General features: G+C 40.6%; 2 protein-coding genes across 8 annotated transcripts in view; one reads left to right on the top strand and one right to left on the bottom strand.

Annotated features, from left to right (window-relative positions):
* The window catches only part of NEK1 (NIMA related kinase 1), a 224,020-nt gene that overhangs the window by 101,944 nt on the left and 107,937 nt on the right, over positions 1-14,139 (top strand). For all 7 annotated transcript variants that reach the window (XM_059926738.1, XM_059926733.1, XM_059926735.1 and 4 more), the window contains one exon: positions 3,935-4,037. In XM_059926738.1, coding sequence (XP_059782721.1) covers positions 3,935-4,037 — 103 coding nt within the window. The remainder of the gene's footprint in view (positions 1-3,934; positions 4,038-14,139) is intronic.
* Positions 6,561-7,133, bottom strand: LOC132367606 (large ribosomal subunit protein uL22-like). Its single transcript, XM_059926190.1, has one exon. The coding sequence runs from the start codon at positions 7,113-7,115 to the stop codon at positions 6,561-6,563; it is 555 nt and encodes a 184-aa protein (XP_059782173.1). The 5' UTR covers positions 7,116-7,133.

Genomic DNA, 14,139 nt, shown 5'->3' with positions numbered 1-14,139 from the left:
GAGTAAAGCTGACAACAATTCCGTTTCCTCAGATCGACATTATGCCACTTAAACAGAGGAGGAAGCTTAATGAATACAGCCACAACATCCTTTTTTCATTTCATTAAACTTACACCACCCCAACTCTTCTACCTTAAACCATATTGACTCATTTTTCATTTCTCGGATTATTTCTGCTACCTAGATTGCTGCCATTTTTATGTTGCTTTCACCTCTTAAAAAAATCCATCTTTAGTCATCTTTCAAAATTTTTAATTTCCCTTAGTAAAAGGTTTGAGCCATTCTTACCCAGATCTTTCCATTTATTGATGCATTTGTATAAGAAAAAGAAAGAAAATAACTTCCTTTTTTCTCTTGTCAGGATGAAAAAGAGTTTGTCTCATTATTTCTTTTTTACCCATTTTAATGTCTCCATATTTCACTTTCCAGATTCCTAATTTCTTACTGTATATTTGTGGCTTATATAGTATTTCTATTAATCATTCCTTTACTATTAACCTAGATTAATGTTCTACTGATTTTAAGTGGCATAAGTTTGGAACTCAAAAGATATAGTCTATTTGTCTAAAGCAGAGTATACACATATAAATTCTTTTATTTATTTATTTATTTTTGGCTGTGTTGGGTCTTTGTTGCTGTATGCAGGCTTTCTGTAGTTGTGGCGAGCGGGAGCTACTCTTCGTTGCATTGCACGGGCTTCTCATTGCAGTGGATTCTCTTGTTGCAGAGCACAGGTTCTAGGTGCGTGGGCTTCGGTAGTTGTGGCACTCAGGCTCAGTAGTTGTGGTGCACGGGCTCAGTTGCTCTGCGGCATGTGGGATCCTCCCAGACCAGGGCTCGAACCCGTGTCCCCTGCATTGGCAGGCGGATTCTCAACCACTGAGCCACTGGGGAAGTCCCACATATAAATTCTTAATAACATTTAATGAAGACAATGACTATTAAGAAGTTAATTGACTATTTCCTCTGTCCCTATGAGCTTTGCACACATATATAGTTTGTGCTCACAATTCAGTACAGTTTTACTACTTTAGAGGGGAATAAAAATATGAGAATGGGTTCTTCTTTTTGGTATGTGTTAAGTAGGAAACAGAAATGCATGTGAAAAATGAAAACAGTATAGGTTTTTAAATATTATAAGGAATCATAGAATCAATTAAACTAGTTTTGTCCTTTATTCTTTTAATAAGGTATATTACTCTGGTTGATTTTTATATGTTGCACCAGCCTTGCATTCCAGGAATTCTGTTTTATACATTTTATATCTTCAAAGACAGATGTAATATTGGTAAATAGTTGACACTCAATAAGTATTTGTTTAATAAATGAGAAGGAAAAAGAAATAATGGTAAGCAAATATCACTACAGGTTTTAAGTTTGTGATTGAAAGCAACCAGTTATATATACCTGCTTATTTAAACCAGCTTAGGAAAAAACTATTCAGTAAAGCAAAACTTATAGATTACATAAATAAATAGAACGGGTAGTACTATATTTACATAAATGCTGTGAACATTCTTTAAATCAAAGCTGTTATGTGTATGATCAGGTTCTTAGTAAAATATTTCTGTGCAGCTGAATTATTTGATTTAGTGAATCAAATCAATCAGTGAATATGAATTAACATATGTGAGTTGGAGCCCCAGACTGACAAACATTGGAGATACTCAGTATCTTAGAATGGGAAATCAAACGTAAAAACTTTATAGAAGTTTTACTTTTATAAAGGGTAGAAAAGGAAGTCAGTGCAGTCAGGATACAAAGCAGAGATTTTATCTAATTGTATATGGTGGTATAAGCATCCAGGACTCCTCAAAAGAGCCTTACAAGTAGATATACAGTTTCAGATGACATATCTGAATGTCATACTCTCTGAAAGTTTATCTGTCGTCTTTAGGCCCAGCCTTATATAAATGGGACTATAGCAGACCAGAATAACAGCCTTGCCTATATATTGAGTTGGTCAAAACGTTTGTTCAGGTTTTTCTGTAACATACAGAAAAATGAACGTTTTGGCCAACCCAGTATATGAAGGAGATTTTCCTAGCCTCAGCAACCAGAGATGAAAAAGAAATGAAAGGAATCCAAATTGGAAGAGAAGAACTAAAACTGTCACTGTTTACAGATGACATGATACTGTACATAGAAAATCCTAAAGACGCTACCAAAAAACTACTAGAGCTCATCAAAGAATTTGGTAAAGCTGCAGGATACAAAATTAGTACACAGGAAAGGCTCTGAACCAGCTCTAGAGATTATCTAATCCTAGAAAATTCCAGTGCTGGAGTTTCACAAGAATATCTTTTAAGCACTATGAAAGTTAAATGAATCTCAGGCCACTATCTTCCATAGCTTTATGGCGAATCAGATTTTAAATTTCTACTGTTTAATTTCATATTTAAGATTCTTCCATGTCTCAGTACAGTTGACCCTTGAACAATACGGGGTCAACCTGCGTATACTTACGGTCAGCCCTCCATATCTGAGGTTCCTCTGCATTCATGGATTCAACCAACCATGAACATGGAGTGCTGTAGTATTTACTGTTGAAAAATGTCCGCATTGTGGACCCACGCCATTCAAACCTGTGTTGTTCAAGGGTCAACTCTAATTGTTAGCAAAACATGTAAAAGAAATGACTGTTTGGGGTATGAAAATCAGAAGTGTTTAAATCTACTGGAAGAGAGAAGGCATTATTTCATATCTTTTTCTGAACGTAACTTAGTTATGGTCCATCACAGAGGCTGTAGGAATTTTGTGTGCCTTCGTAGCCAGTATCTGAGAAGTGCAGTCAATAACTTTCTCATCTTTCTTCCGTACTCACAGAATTACTGCAGTTGATACTATGCAATGAGTTCTCTGTTTACGGGGGGTGGGTTTTGTTTATTTTTGTATCTTTCTTAGTACACGGTAGCAGACACAATATATATTATAAATTTATTTATTTATTTTTGGCTGCGTTGGGTCTTTGTTGCTGCGTGGGCTTTCTCTAGTTGCGGTGAGTGGGGGCTACTCTTCATTGCAGTACGCGGGCTTCTCATTGCGGTGGCTTCTTTTGTTGCGGAGCACAGGGCTCTAGGCACGTGGGCTTCAGTAGTTGTGACACGTGGGCTCAGTAGTTGTGGCTCGCGGGCTCTAGAGTGCAGGCTCAGTAGTTGAGGCCCATGGGCTTAGTTGCTCTGCGGCATGGGGTATCTTCCCAGACCAGGGCTCGAACCCGTGTCCCCTGCATTGGCAGGCGGATTCTTAACCACTGTGCCACTGGTTAGGGAAGTCCCACACGATATATATTAGATGTTCAAAATGTCATTGATATTTTTTAGTTGTCGTCTAAGCCCAACATGTTTACATTCTCTCATAGTTGTTAGAGGAGGATACAGAAACGTAATTGGAAAAGATGGAAACAAATAAGTGTGCTTTTAGTTTTTTCCCCTAATCTATCCATTTTTCTTTTTAATAGTTGTGATTTTTAAGGAATTCAGACTTCACTTTTTACTGCAGTTTTGAAAATTCACATAAACTCTTCATTATTTTTGATGAGCTTTGAAATTGCTACTCTGCTGCTTTAATCTTACTTTCATACTGATTGATATATTTGATGCAGAGTTCTGAAATCAGCTTACCTACTTGGAGACTATTGAGATTTTTCTATAGGTATAGTCTAAAATCATTTTATGTGTCTATAAGTAGAATAGATTAAATGAACATAGCAGTGTAGATTTTACCCCTATTTAAAATAATAATGTCTCCAATTTAAGTGGTAGATTCTAATATATGTATAGCAATTTCTTTATTACAGAGGAAGATTTTCATATCAGCCTTCATATTTTGCAAATATCTCTGAAGAAAATATGTAGAATAAGTGTAAGTTTAAACTTTTTGAAATATTTAATGTTCAGAATTTCTAACTTTGCTGTTTGTCCTAATTCCTCAGGCAGAAGGGGCAGCTGGCCGTGGAAAGAGCAAAGCAGGTAGAAGAGTTTCTACAGCGAAGACGGGAAGCGAGGCAGAACAAGGCTCGGGCTGAGGGGCATATGGTAGGATTTTGTTTTTGAGATTTTTGAACATGTTAGTATTCAAAGAGAAGGTCTGGAACAAGGTAGGTATAAACGACAAGAGTCGTAATCCTTTACAAACATTTCCTCTGAACATTTGCAGAGCATTTAACCCCTCTTCAGCTATTTCTTTTATGCCATGCGTGAAATTCTATTGTTCCTTGGTTAATTGAGAGTAAGTTCGTAGCTGTATATCCTTCCTTTTAAAAGAGTTGAAGTAGGTATAGCAACCCAGATATTTATATTAAATAAATAAGTTCTTACATTACTTTTTTCTTCCAATATGCTTTTGGTTTTAAATACTTTTAAGTAGCAAAGAATTGTAGAAGAAAAATGGGAAATAAACATTTGGGTAAATATCCATGTAACTGTGCATTTACTCAAAAGCAAATTAGGAACAAAAGTATTTTAAAGCCTCTGATTATGCCCGTTAACTGAATTAAGTCATGTACATAAGAAAATATTAACAGTTTTAGACCATCGTTTCAATAGTTAATAGTTTTGACTTGCAGAGGTACACAAATGCCTTTTCACCTTTTGTCCCCAGAACAAATGGTGATTGTTTGTCAGCTCAGCACCCGTGAAGCATCATGCTCACGTAGGAAATAGGTCAATTGTGTGGTAATATGTTTTCTTTAGACTTAGATCTACTCTAAGTCCATAAGTGATATCTTTATGAGTTAATTAATATAATTATTCCAACTTAGGATATTTTTTTCTTTGAAATAATATCACAGAAAAATAGTTAAATTTTTTAATGGTTACCCTGTGTATGTTTAACACCCATCAGCTTGTTTTTCTAATACCTGGAATTAATCTGTATTTGTATCCTCTCTATAGACAAAGGAGAACCTCCTTTGTTTTCCCTTGCCCTATTTCTCCCATGTTAGTAGCATCTGGAATTTTAGTTACAGATTTTAATTAAAAATATTTTAAAACAGTTATTAGACTTACCAAGATTTACACATTTCTTTCCTCAGCACAGTTCCTTATATGCTACTGTCCTCCCTCAGTTTATTTGTCTTCATGATGGAGACTATCCTCTCGTAACCTTTTGGAGGGAAACTGTCAAAGATTTGTTGGAATCGTCCTTATTTTGTCTTCACACTTAAATGTTAATTTGTAGTGGTGGTCTGCTGGTGAATTTGCTTAGCATTTATATCTCTGAAAAAGCATTTTGTCTTCTTTTTTGAAAAATATTTTTGCTGGATGTAGTCTTATAGGTTGAGAGTTCTTTTTCTTTCAGTTCTTTAAAGATGTTTCTCCACTTACATCCTGGCACGCCTGTTCTGACCAGAGATCTGCTTTCATTCTTAAATTTTCCTCTGTGTGTAATGTGTCTTTTCTCTCTGACGGCTTTTAACATTTCCTCCTTATCACTGGAAGTGGATTGATTAAGATGTATCTTGGTGTAATTTTCTTCATTTTTATCTTTTTTTTTTTTTTTTTAAATAAATTTATTTATTTATTTATTTTAGCTGTGTTGGGTCTTCACCTCTGTGCGAGGGCTCTCTCCAGCTGCGGCGAGCGGGGGCCACTCTTCATCGCGGTGTGCGGGCCTCTCTTGTTGCGGAGCACAGGCTCCAGACGCGCAGGCTCAGAAGTTGTGGCTCACGGGCCCAGCCGCTCCCTGGCATGTGGGATCCTCCCAGACCAGGGCTCGAACCCGTGTCCCCTGCACTGGCAGGCAGACTCCCAACCACTGCGCCACCAGGGAAGCCCTTCATTTTTATCTTGTTGGGGGTTCATTGAGCTTCTTGGATCAGTGGATTTATTGTTTTTATCAAATTTGGAAAAATTCAGCCATTATTTCTTCAAACATTTTTTTCTGTTCTCCTCTCCTTTTTCCTCTGGGTGCTCAGTACCCATACGTCAGCTCGCTGATGCTCTATTCATTTCTTTTTGGTCCTTTTCCTGTGTTTGATTTTGGGTAGCTTCTGTTACTGTATCTTCAAGTTCATTACTCTTTTTGTCTGCTTTGTGTAATCTGCTCTTAATCCCATCCAGACATTGTATATTTTTCATTTCAGATACTGTATTTTTTAATCTCTTAAAATTTATTTGGGTCACTTTTATACTTTCCATGTCTGTCTTTATAATACTTACACTTTTCTCTACCTTCTTGAACATATGGAATATGATTATAGTCACCTTTTTAATGACCTTGTCACTAATTCTATTATCTGTGTCATTCCTGAGTCTGTTTGTTGATTGATTTTCTCTTCATTTGGGTAATCTTTTCCTGCTTCTTTACCCACCTGCTAATTTGTGGTTGGATACCTGGCATTGTGTATTTTATCTTGGATTTTTTGTATTTAAATACAAATGAATAAATTTATTCTGTGATGCAGTTATGTTACTTGAAAATAGTTTGAGTCTTTCAAGGTTGATTCTCAGCTTTGCTAGGCAGGTGGAGAACAGCCTTTTGTCTAGAACGCACTTGGCACCACGGCTCAGGCAGTACTCTTTTTTTTAACTTTTATTTGCGTTTACTTTTTGCAGCATTTATTCCGGGACCATAAGTTTTTGTTTCTTCAATTTCTTCTGGGATATCTTTTTCTTCTGGGCAACCTCCTCTTCTGGTTTAGGAACAATTTGTTCTTTTTCAGTAAGGATCATCTCAGTGGGGCTGGGAGAGCTCATGTATGGGTTGATCCAATCATGAGCTTTGTAAGTCCTCCGCCGCATCCTGGGGGCTTTGTTCACCTGGATATGCTCAGTGACCAGAGAATCTACATCTAAGCCCTTAAGTTCAGCATTACTCTCTGCATTTTTGAGCATGTGCAGTAAAAATTCAGCACTCTTTTTGGGCCACTGAGCCTGCGTGCAGCCCCACTGTTTGGCCTGGGCACACCTACCAACTCCACCATTGTAACGACGGAATGGCACACATTGCTTCTTTAAAGTGACATCCTTCAGATACTTGGTGGCTTTTCGGATATGCATACCCTTAATGGCCTGGGCCATTTCACGAGTGTTCTTAAAGTGAACACGAAGATTTGAACCTCTCGACTTGCATGATTTTGTGGGGTTTTCTGGGTCAAGTGAATAGCGAACCATTTTTAGAGGTTACCTCAGGCCGCTTACCAGAAAAGCGAGGCAGTACTCTTGACGCTCTGGTGATGGATTGGTGGTGCTCCAATGCTCTGTTGATTTGGAGGCCTTTCTAGTCTGGCTGTTGGAAGTGTGATGTGTTCCCAGCCCTCAGCGAGCCTGAGGGATTGGTGACATCATGGTAACCATCACTCAGCAGGAGACTCAGGGGAAACCTCTGCCGATTCCAGGACTCTCTGGGCAGCTCTCTCTTCCTTGGTACCCCTTCCTGCAAATGTTAGTGCTCTTCACCCTCCCAGGCTCTGGCTGCTGTTTCCCTAACTCAGGACACCCTCTCCCTGTGCTACAGCCTGGAAACTGGGCAATTACTGAGCTTACCTCACTTGTTGCCCTTCTCACAAGGATCACTGTCTTGTGCTGCCTGTTTGCCAGTGTTGGAAAATCGTTGTTTCATCTGCTTCGTCCAGACTTGTAGTTGCTGAAGGTGGGAGGGTAGATCTGGTCCCTCTTACTCCACTGTGGCTGCAAGTGGAAGTCTTGGCTGGTAGTTTGCTGGGTGAAGAAATGTGGGTTGCAAGCTCTCCCCACCCCACCTTGAAGCTGCTGCCTCATCATGGTCTCATTGTCGCTCTCAAGTCTTGTGATATTGTTTTCCTTCATGTTCCTCTGTAAGGGGTTTTTCCTCTCTGAAAGCTTTTGGCACTGTTTTTCTACCTTCCATGTTCTGAAATATCACTTGAGTGTTCTCGGTATTTTTTAACTGACCTGTCATGACTCTAACCAGATGCTTTCAGTCTGAGCACTCACCTTCAGTTCTGGGACATTCTTAATTGACGCTTCTTCCCATATTGCTTCTTCTTTTTCTCCTTAAGAGAACTCCCATTAAATGGATAGATTGGAACCTCTGCATCAAATGTCTTTTTTTCTGTACTTTTATTTCATCTTTTTTATCCGTTTGTCCTTTCTTACTGTTTTGGAAGGATTCCTGGGCCCGAATTTCAGCTCGTAACATGTTCTTTAGTTTTGTCTACTCTGCTCTTCAGCCCATCCAGTGAGCTCCTTGATCATGTGCTCATTTCTCTGATGATACTTTGGTTATCATAAGGTCTTGTTCTTAGTGCACTCTTGGCCATGTCACCTCGGTGTCTTCAGTTTTTAAGTCTGCTCCCCATTTCATGGTACTGGCATCCCTCGTACGTTTGGTGTTCTTGCTGGTGTGTTCATGTTTGGGGGTGTCTATTTTACCCTTCATTGCCTCTGTTTGGGTGGCCCCCTGGCGAGATGGGCACGTGTTGCTGACCTCTCCTCTGTTCAGTTTTCCATCAGAGTAGAGGATGGGTGGGACACATTGCTGTTCAGCTAGGCAAATACATGGCAGCTTATTTTCTGGGCTTTGGAGACCCCACCTTCCAGGGTGTCACCGGTCACCTGGGGCACCGGCCCGGCCTTTCACTCCGGGCTCTTTCATCACTCGTGTCTGAAGGGAGCTGCTCGCGGAGATGGATAGTGTGCTGGGCGACCTCTTCTTTAAGCGCCATTTGCTGCCGTTCCCCTCGTGCCCCGGCTGCCAGCTCATCGCAGAGCAGCCTCCTGTTGCTCACATCCGCTGCCGAGGCCTCTTCCCTACAGGCTGTGCTCATGACGCTTCTCATCTTAAACCCATGTGTGTACTTTCCTTACCTCTGGATTCCTTCTGTTCTTGGGACTACCAAGAGTTTCACTTGTTTGTGAGTGCTGATACGCATTCACTTAACAACTTCTCAAGTCTAGAATTTTGGAAGAAGGGGAGGCCATGGTCTCACTGCAATCAGATATTAGTATTTTCATTTTGTTGTTTTATCATTTTTAAAAGATGTGCTTTAGAAATCAGTGCATTTTTGACAGTGATTTTTATACGACTTTCCAAGATTCGTTTTGTTAACCTGTATAGAGTTTCTTCATTCCCTAGATGACTATATGTACACATGAAACTTTACTTTAGAAAAATGTGGCTAAAAAGTGAAGAATTTTTACTTTTCAGTATATTTGGGTGTGTGCATCATATATTACTTTCTTTATTCACTAATATAACAACTAGGCAATGTGTTAAACACTTTGGGGGTAATAGGTTAATTAATTGATTAAAGATGACTTAATTAAAGCTTACTCAGATATAGTTTCTCTCTGCAACAACTTAGAATCTGGTGTTAGACAAGCGTGAGGTAAAGAACAGAGGCTAAGGCTGAGGTTAGCTGTGGGGATTTTAAGATTTTAAGTTCACACAATTTTAAGTTCTAAATTGGAACTTTTTTATGATGAGGTAGAGGGGCTGTTTAAAATTGGCCTCTCCTTTTCCATGCTGTATAACAAATTACCATAAATGTAGTGGCTTAAAGCAACACAAATTTATGATCCACAGTTTCTCCGGGCCAGGACTCTGTCACGTTGTAACAGTTCTCTGCTCCTGGTCTCCTGAGGCTGAGGTGGAGGTGTCAACGGCTGTGTCCTCAGCTGGAGGCTCGGCTGTCTTCACCGACCCCTCAGGGTGCTGGCAGGACTTCCCTCCCTGCCGCCGTGGAACTCAGGCCTCGCTGTCTGAGAGCTTTGACTGGGACCACGTGGCCCCTTCATCTCAGCGGCAAAGAACTCCCCGTGCATCAACCCCCCACCTGCCGCTTCTACAACCAGCCAGGAAAACTCCGCATTTCATGGTCAGCTCACTGGCTTAACGTCCCTCATCCCATTTCTCGTGACCTAATCCTGGGGGTACAGCCCATCGGACTTGCACACCTGGGGAGTGGGGGTGGGTATCAGGAAGCCTTGGGGGTCTTCTGCAGGTTCTGCCCGCCACAGTCCCTTTGCCTGTGACTTAGGGGCCGCGTCTGGGGATGTAGACAAGGTGAGGGGGAGGAGCTGTCTGGAGCCCGTGCTTGGTGGTGGAGCACGCAACCCAGGCGTCCACACAGAGCCTTGTAAGAAGTCAGCTGTATTAACATGAAGTTTAAATACAGTGAAATTCACCAGTGTTAGGTGTGTATCTGGGTGAGTGTTGACAAGTGTATGTAGTCATGTAACCACTGCCACAATCACAGGACGGCACCATTCCATCATTTCTTAAAAGGCTCCTCCTCTTGCCACCAGAGAAGGAACTGTGGGTATGTGAGATGATGGGTGATAACCAAACTTAACCACAGTGGTCACCCCAGCGATCCTGTCTCAGTACGTGCGTGTGTCAAGTCATTACGTGTACACCGTAAGCCAACAGTGTTGTGAGGCAGTCGTGTCCCAGCAAAACTGGAGGCAGAAGTTTCCTTGTGCCCCGTGACAGTCAGTCTTCTACCAGCTGTTAGCAACCACCGATCTGCTTCCTGTCACTGTGGTCCTGCTTCTTCTAGAATTTCATGTAAAATTATCATACAGTATATAGAGTTTTGAGGCTGGTGTGTATCAGTAGTTCTTTTTTATTCCTGAGTCATATTCCATCGTGTGAATGTACCACAGTTTGTTTGTTCAGCCCTCAGTTGATGGACATTTGTATAGTTTCTAAAAGAGCTGCTTTTAAAGCTCATGGGAGTCACTGATCATTAAATTCACTCAATTATATGCTCCCCATGCTCCCACAGAGCCGTTCTTTCTGAGTGGGCATATCCCTCTTTATTATGTGTAACTCAGTTAGTGAATATTTTTACTCTCAGGCTTCTGAACACTGCTGGAGAAAGTTAAAGCTGTGATGACTAGTGTCGGATGGGTTTATGGCCTCTGGTTTCAGCAGAGCTGTCAGTCCTTCTCGGCTGTCCTCTGAATCTCCATGGTCAGCAGCCTCTCCCGTTGCCCACAGTGGGGACTTTCCTCCATGGTTTCATCCTTCTTCCCTTTCTGTGAAGATAATCATTGCATCACAGAGAAAACTGGGCTTAAGAATCCCACATTTCATCACATTTTCTGCCTCCATACTTATAAACTTATGCATAATTGTATCCAATCTGTCCTTGTTTTCTCCAGTCTCAGAGAAGGATATAACTTCCTCTGTTCAAAAGTAATCTTCCTGTTCCATCCTATTTGATGATTATAATGCTGGTAATTGTTAACATTGGTCATTTACTGGATGATTATGTGTCAGGCTTAGTTCTAAGTTCTATACCTGTATTAACTAACTTCTCATAGCAGTGCTCTGAGGCAGGTTCTGTCGTCTTCCCGTCTTACATCTCACTGAGGCAGAGGTGGAGAAGCTAAAGTGACAGCTTGAGCTTTACAGCAACCAAATGATAGATTACATCGTGTTTAAATCCCTGAGGTCTGACTTGAGAGCCCACGCTTTCATGGCCTTATCTTCTGGGCCATGCTGTCTGTTTCCTCAAGGGTCCTCCTTACTCTGTCACTTGTTTCCTCTCTTTTCTGAACTTCCCTTCTTTCCTGGCATAGCCCATAAATATATTCATGTTTCTCACGTTCCCGGCTCCTTCCTCCTCTTCATAGCCAGACACCTCAAATGAATGAAGCTCTGTTCTCCGTCGTTGCTTACCCGCTATTCATAATCCTGTTGAAACAGAAGTCACCGATGTCCATCTTGCCAAATAGAGTATTTTAAATCTTTATCTTACTTGACCTTTCTGTGACATTGGATCTCATGAGTTACTTCTTCAAAATTTCTTCCTTGCCTTCTGTGACACCAAATTCTCTGTTTTTCCCCTTACTTTTCTGATTATTATTTCTTAATATCTTCTTCTACAGGATTCTCTTCTTCTTTAGTTTCTAAGGCTTATATTTCCTGGGGTTCTGTCCTTGGTTATTTTTCACTGTAAGTTAATACCCTGGGGTGATCTCACTTACTATTCTGCAAGGGACTGGTGACCTCAAAGTCTCTGTCAGTTACGCAGACTACCCTCCTAACTTCCATCCTGTCTAGCTGCCTTCTGGACATCATTTCCTAGCGGTCACATTGGCACCTTATTTTTAAAATTTCCTTTTATTAATGTAAATCATCACACAATAGCATTAACTTTATTTTTCTTCTCCAGTTCTATGAATTTTAACACAAGTATAAGTTCACGTACCCACCACCACAGTCAGGATACAGAACCATTCAATCACCCCAAAACTCTCTTGTACTCTCAACATAGTCATGCTGTCCCCTCACCCCCTAATACCCTGGCAGCCACTGTCTATTCTCCATTACTATGGCTTTGTCTTTTCAAGAATGTCTTATATGGTGTTTGTGTGTGGTATATAATAGTATATAACCTTTAGCGGTTGGCTTCTTTCATTCACCTTAATGCTGTTCATCCAGGTTGTTGCATATATCAGGAACTTTTTCTTTTTTGTTGTTGCGTGGTCTTCCATTGTATGGATGTGCTACAGTTCGTTTGTTCATTCACCCACCGAGGGACATTTGGGTTGTTTCTAGCTTTTGGTAATTATAATCAGTGCTGCTTTGATCATTCATTTACAGGTGTTTGGAGAAGAGTAAGTTTTTGTTTCTCTAGGGTAAAGGCCCAAGAGTGGCTTTTCTGGATCATGTGGTAAGTGTAGACTTAACTTGAGTTTTCAAAAGTCAGCCATGTGCCAGAGCACTCGCACCATTTTGCCTTCTTAGCAGCAGTGATCAAGAGCGCCCGTTGCCCCACATCCTCATCAGCATTCGGTATTGTCGCTGTTTTTTATTTTGGCCATCTAATCTATGTATAGGGGTATCTGATTGTGGTTTGATTTGCATTTCTCTAAATGTTAATGATGTTGAATTCCTTTTCCTGTGCTTATTTGTGATCCTTATATCCTCTTTAGAGAACCATGTGTCTGAGTAATTTGTCCATGTTAATTGTGTTGTGTTGCTACTGTTTTGCTTTGAGAGTTCTTTATATACTGGACAAATCTTTTATTGGGTAAGTGACTTGCCAATATTTTCTCCTAAGTGGCAGTTTGGCTTATCATTCTCTTAACAATATTTTTCACAGAGCACAAGGTGTTAACTTCGATAAAGTGTACGTTTTCAGGTTTCTTGTTTACGGATCATGCTTTTGCTCTATCATGTCTAAAAACTCTCTGCCTATCCAGCAGTCATGAAGATTTGCTCCTATTTTTCAAAAAATTTTTATAGTTTTACTTTTAACCTTTAGATCTATGATCCATGAAAGAAAATGTTTTTAGTGTGGTAAAATACACAAAACATAAAATTTTCTGTCTTAACCATTTAAAAATACACAATTCAGTAGCATAAGGTACATTCACAATGTTATCTTCCTTCTGCTTGATTTCTGTTTATTTTGCTCTTTTCTGGTCTTTTTTTTTTTTTTTTTTTTTTTTATTTATTTTTGGCTGTGTTGGGTCTTCGTTTCTGTGCGAGGGCTTTCTCCAGCTGCGGCAAGCGGGGGCCACTCTTCATCGCGGTGCGCGGGCCTCTCACTATGGCGGCCTCTCTTGTTGCGGAGCACAGGCTCCAGACGCGCAGGCTCAGTAGTTGTGGCTCACGGGCCCAGTTGCTCTGCGGCATGTGGCATGTGGGATCTTCCCAGACCAGGGCCCGAACCCGTGTCTCCTGCATTGGGAGGCAGATTCTCAACCACTGCGCCACCAGGGAAGCCCGCTTTTCTGGCCTTTTAAGGTTGAAGCTTAGACAGCTGAGGGTGAGACCTTTTTTCTTTTCTAATATTGGTATTGCAGGCTATAAATCTCCCTCTAAGCACTGCTTTAGTTGCACCCCACAGATATTTCTGTGTTCTATTTTCATTTTCATTCAGTTCAAAATTTATTGTAATTTCCCTTGAAACATCCTCTTTGGCCCATGGATTACTTAGAAATGGGTTAATTTCCAAGTGTTTGGACATTTTCCTACTTTTTTTTTTTTTTTTAAACAATTTTTTTTTTAAATTTTTATTTATTTGTTTATTTATTTATGGCTTGTGTTGGGTCTTCGTTTCTGTGCGAGGGCTTTCTCTAGTTGCGGCAAGCAGGGGCCACTCTTCATAGCGCTGTGCGGGCCTCTCACTATCGCGGCCTCTCTTGTTGCGGAGCACAGGCTCCAGACGCGCAGGCTCAGTAGTTGTGGCTCACGAGC

This window comes from Balaenoptera ricei, chromosome 6 (genome assembly GCF_028023285.1).
Source record: "Balaenoptera ricei isolate mBalRic1 chromosome 6, mBalRic1.hap2, whole genome shotgun sequence".
Classification (NCBI taxonomy): Eukaryota; Metazoa; Chordata; class Mammalia; order Artiodactyla; family Balaenopteridae; genus Balaenoptera; species Balaenoptera ricei.
The sequence above is the reverse complement of the archived record's forward strand: the minus strand, read 5'-3'. Positions and strand labels throughout refer to the sequence as shown.

Coding starts and splice junctions, on each gene's coding strand:
- LOC132367606 (XM_059926190.1), bottom strand. CDS start 7,115: ATGGTTCGCTATTCACTTGACCCAGAAAACCCCACAAAATCATGCAAG.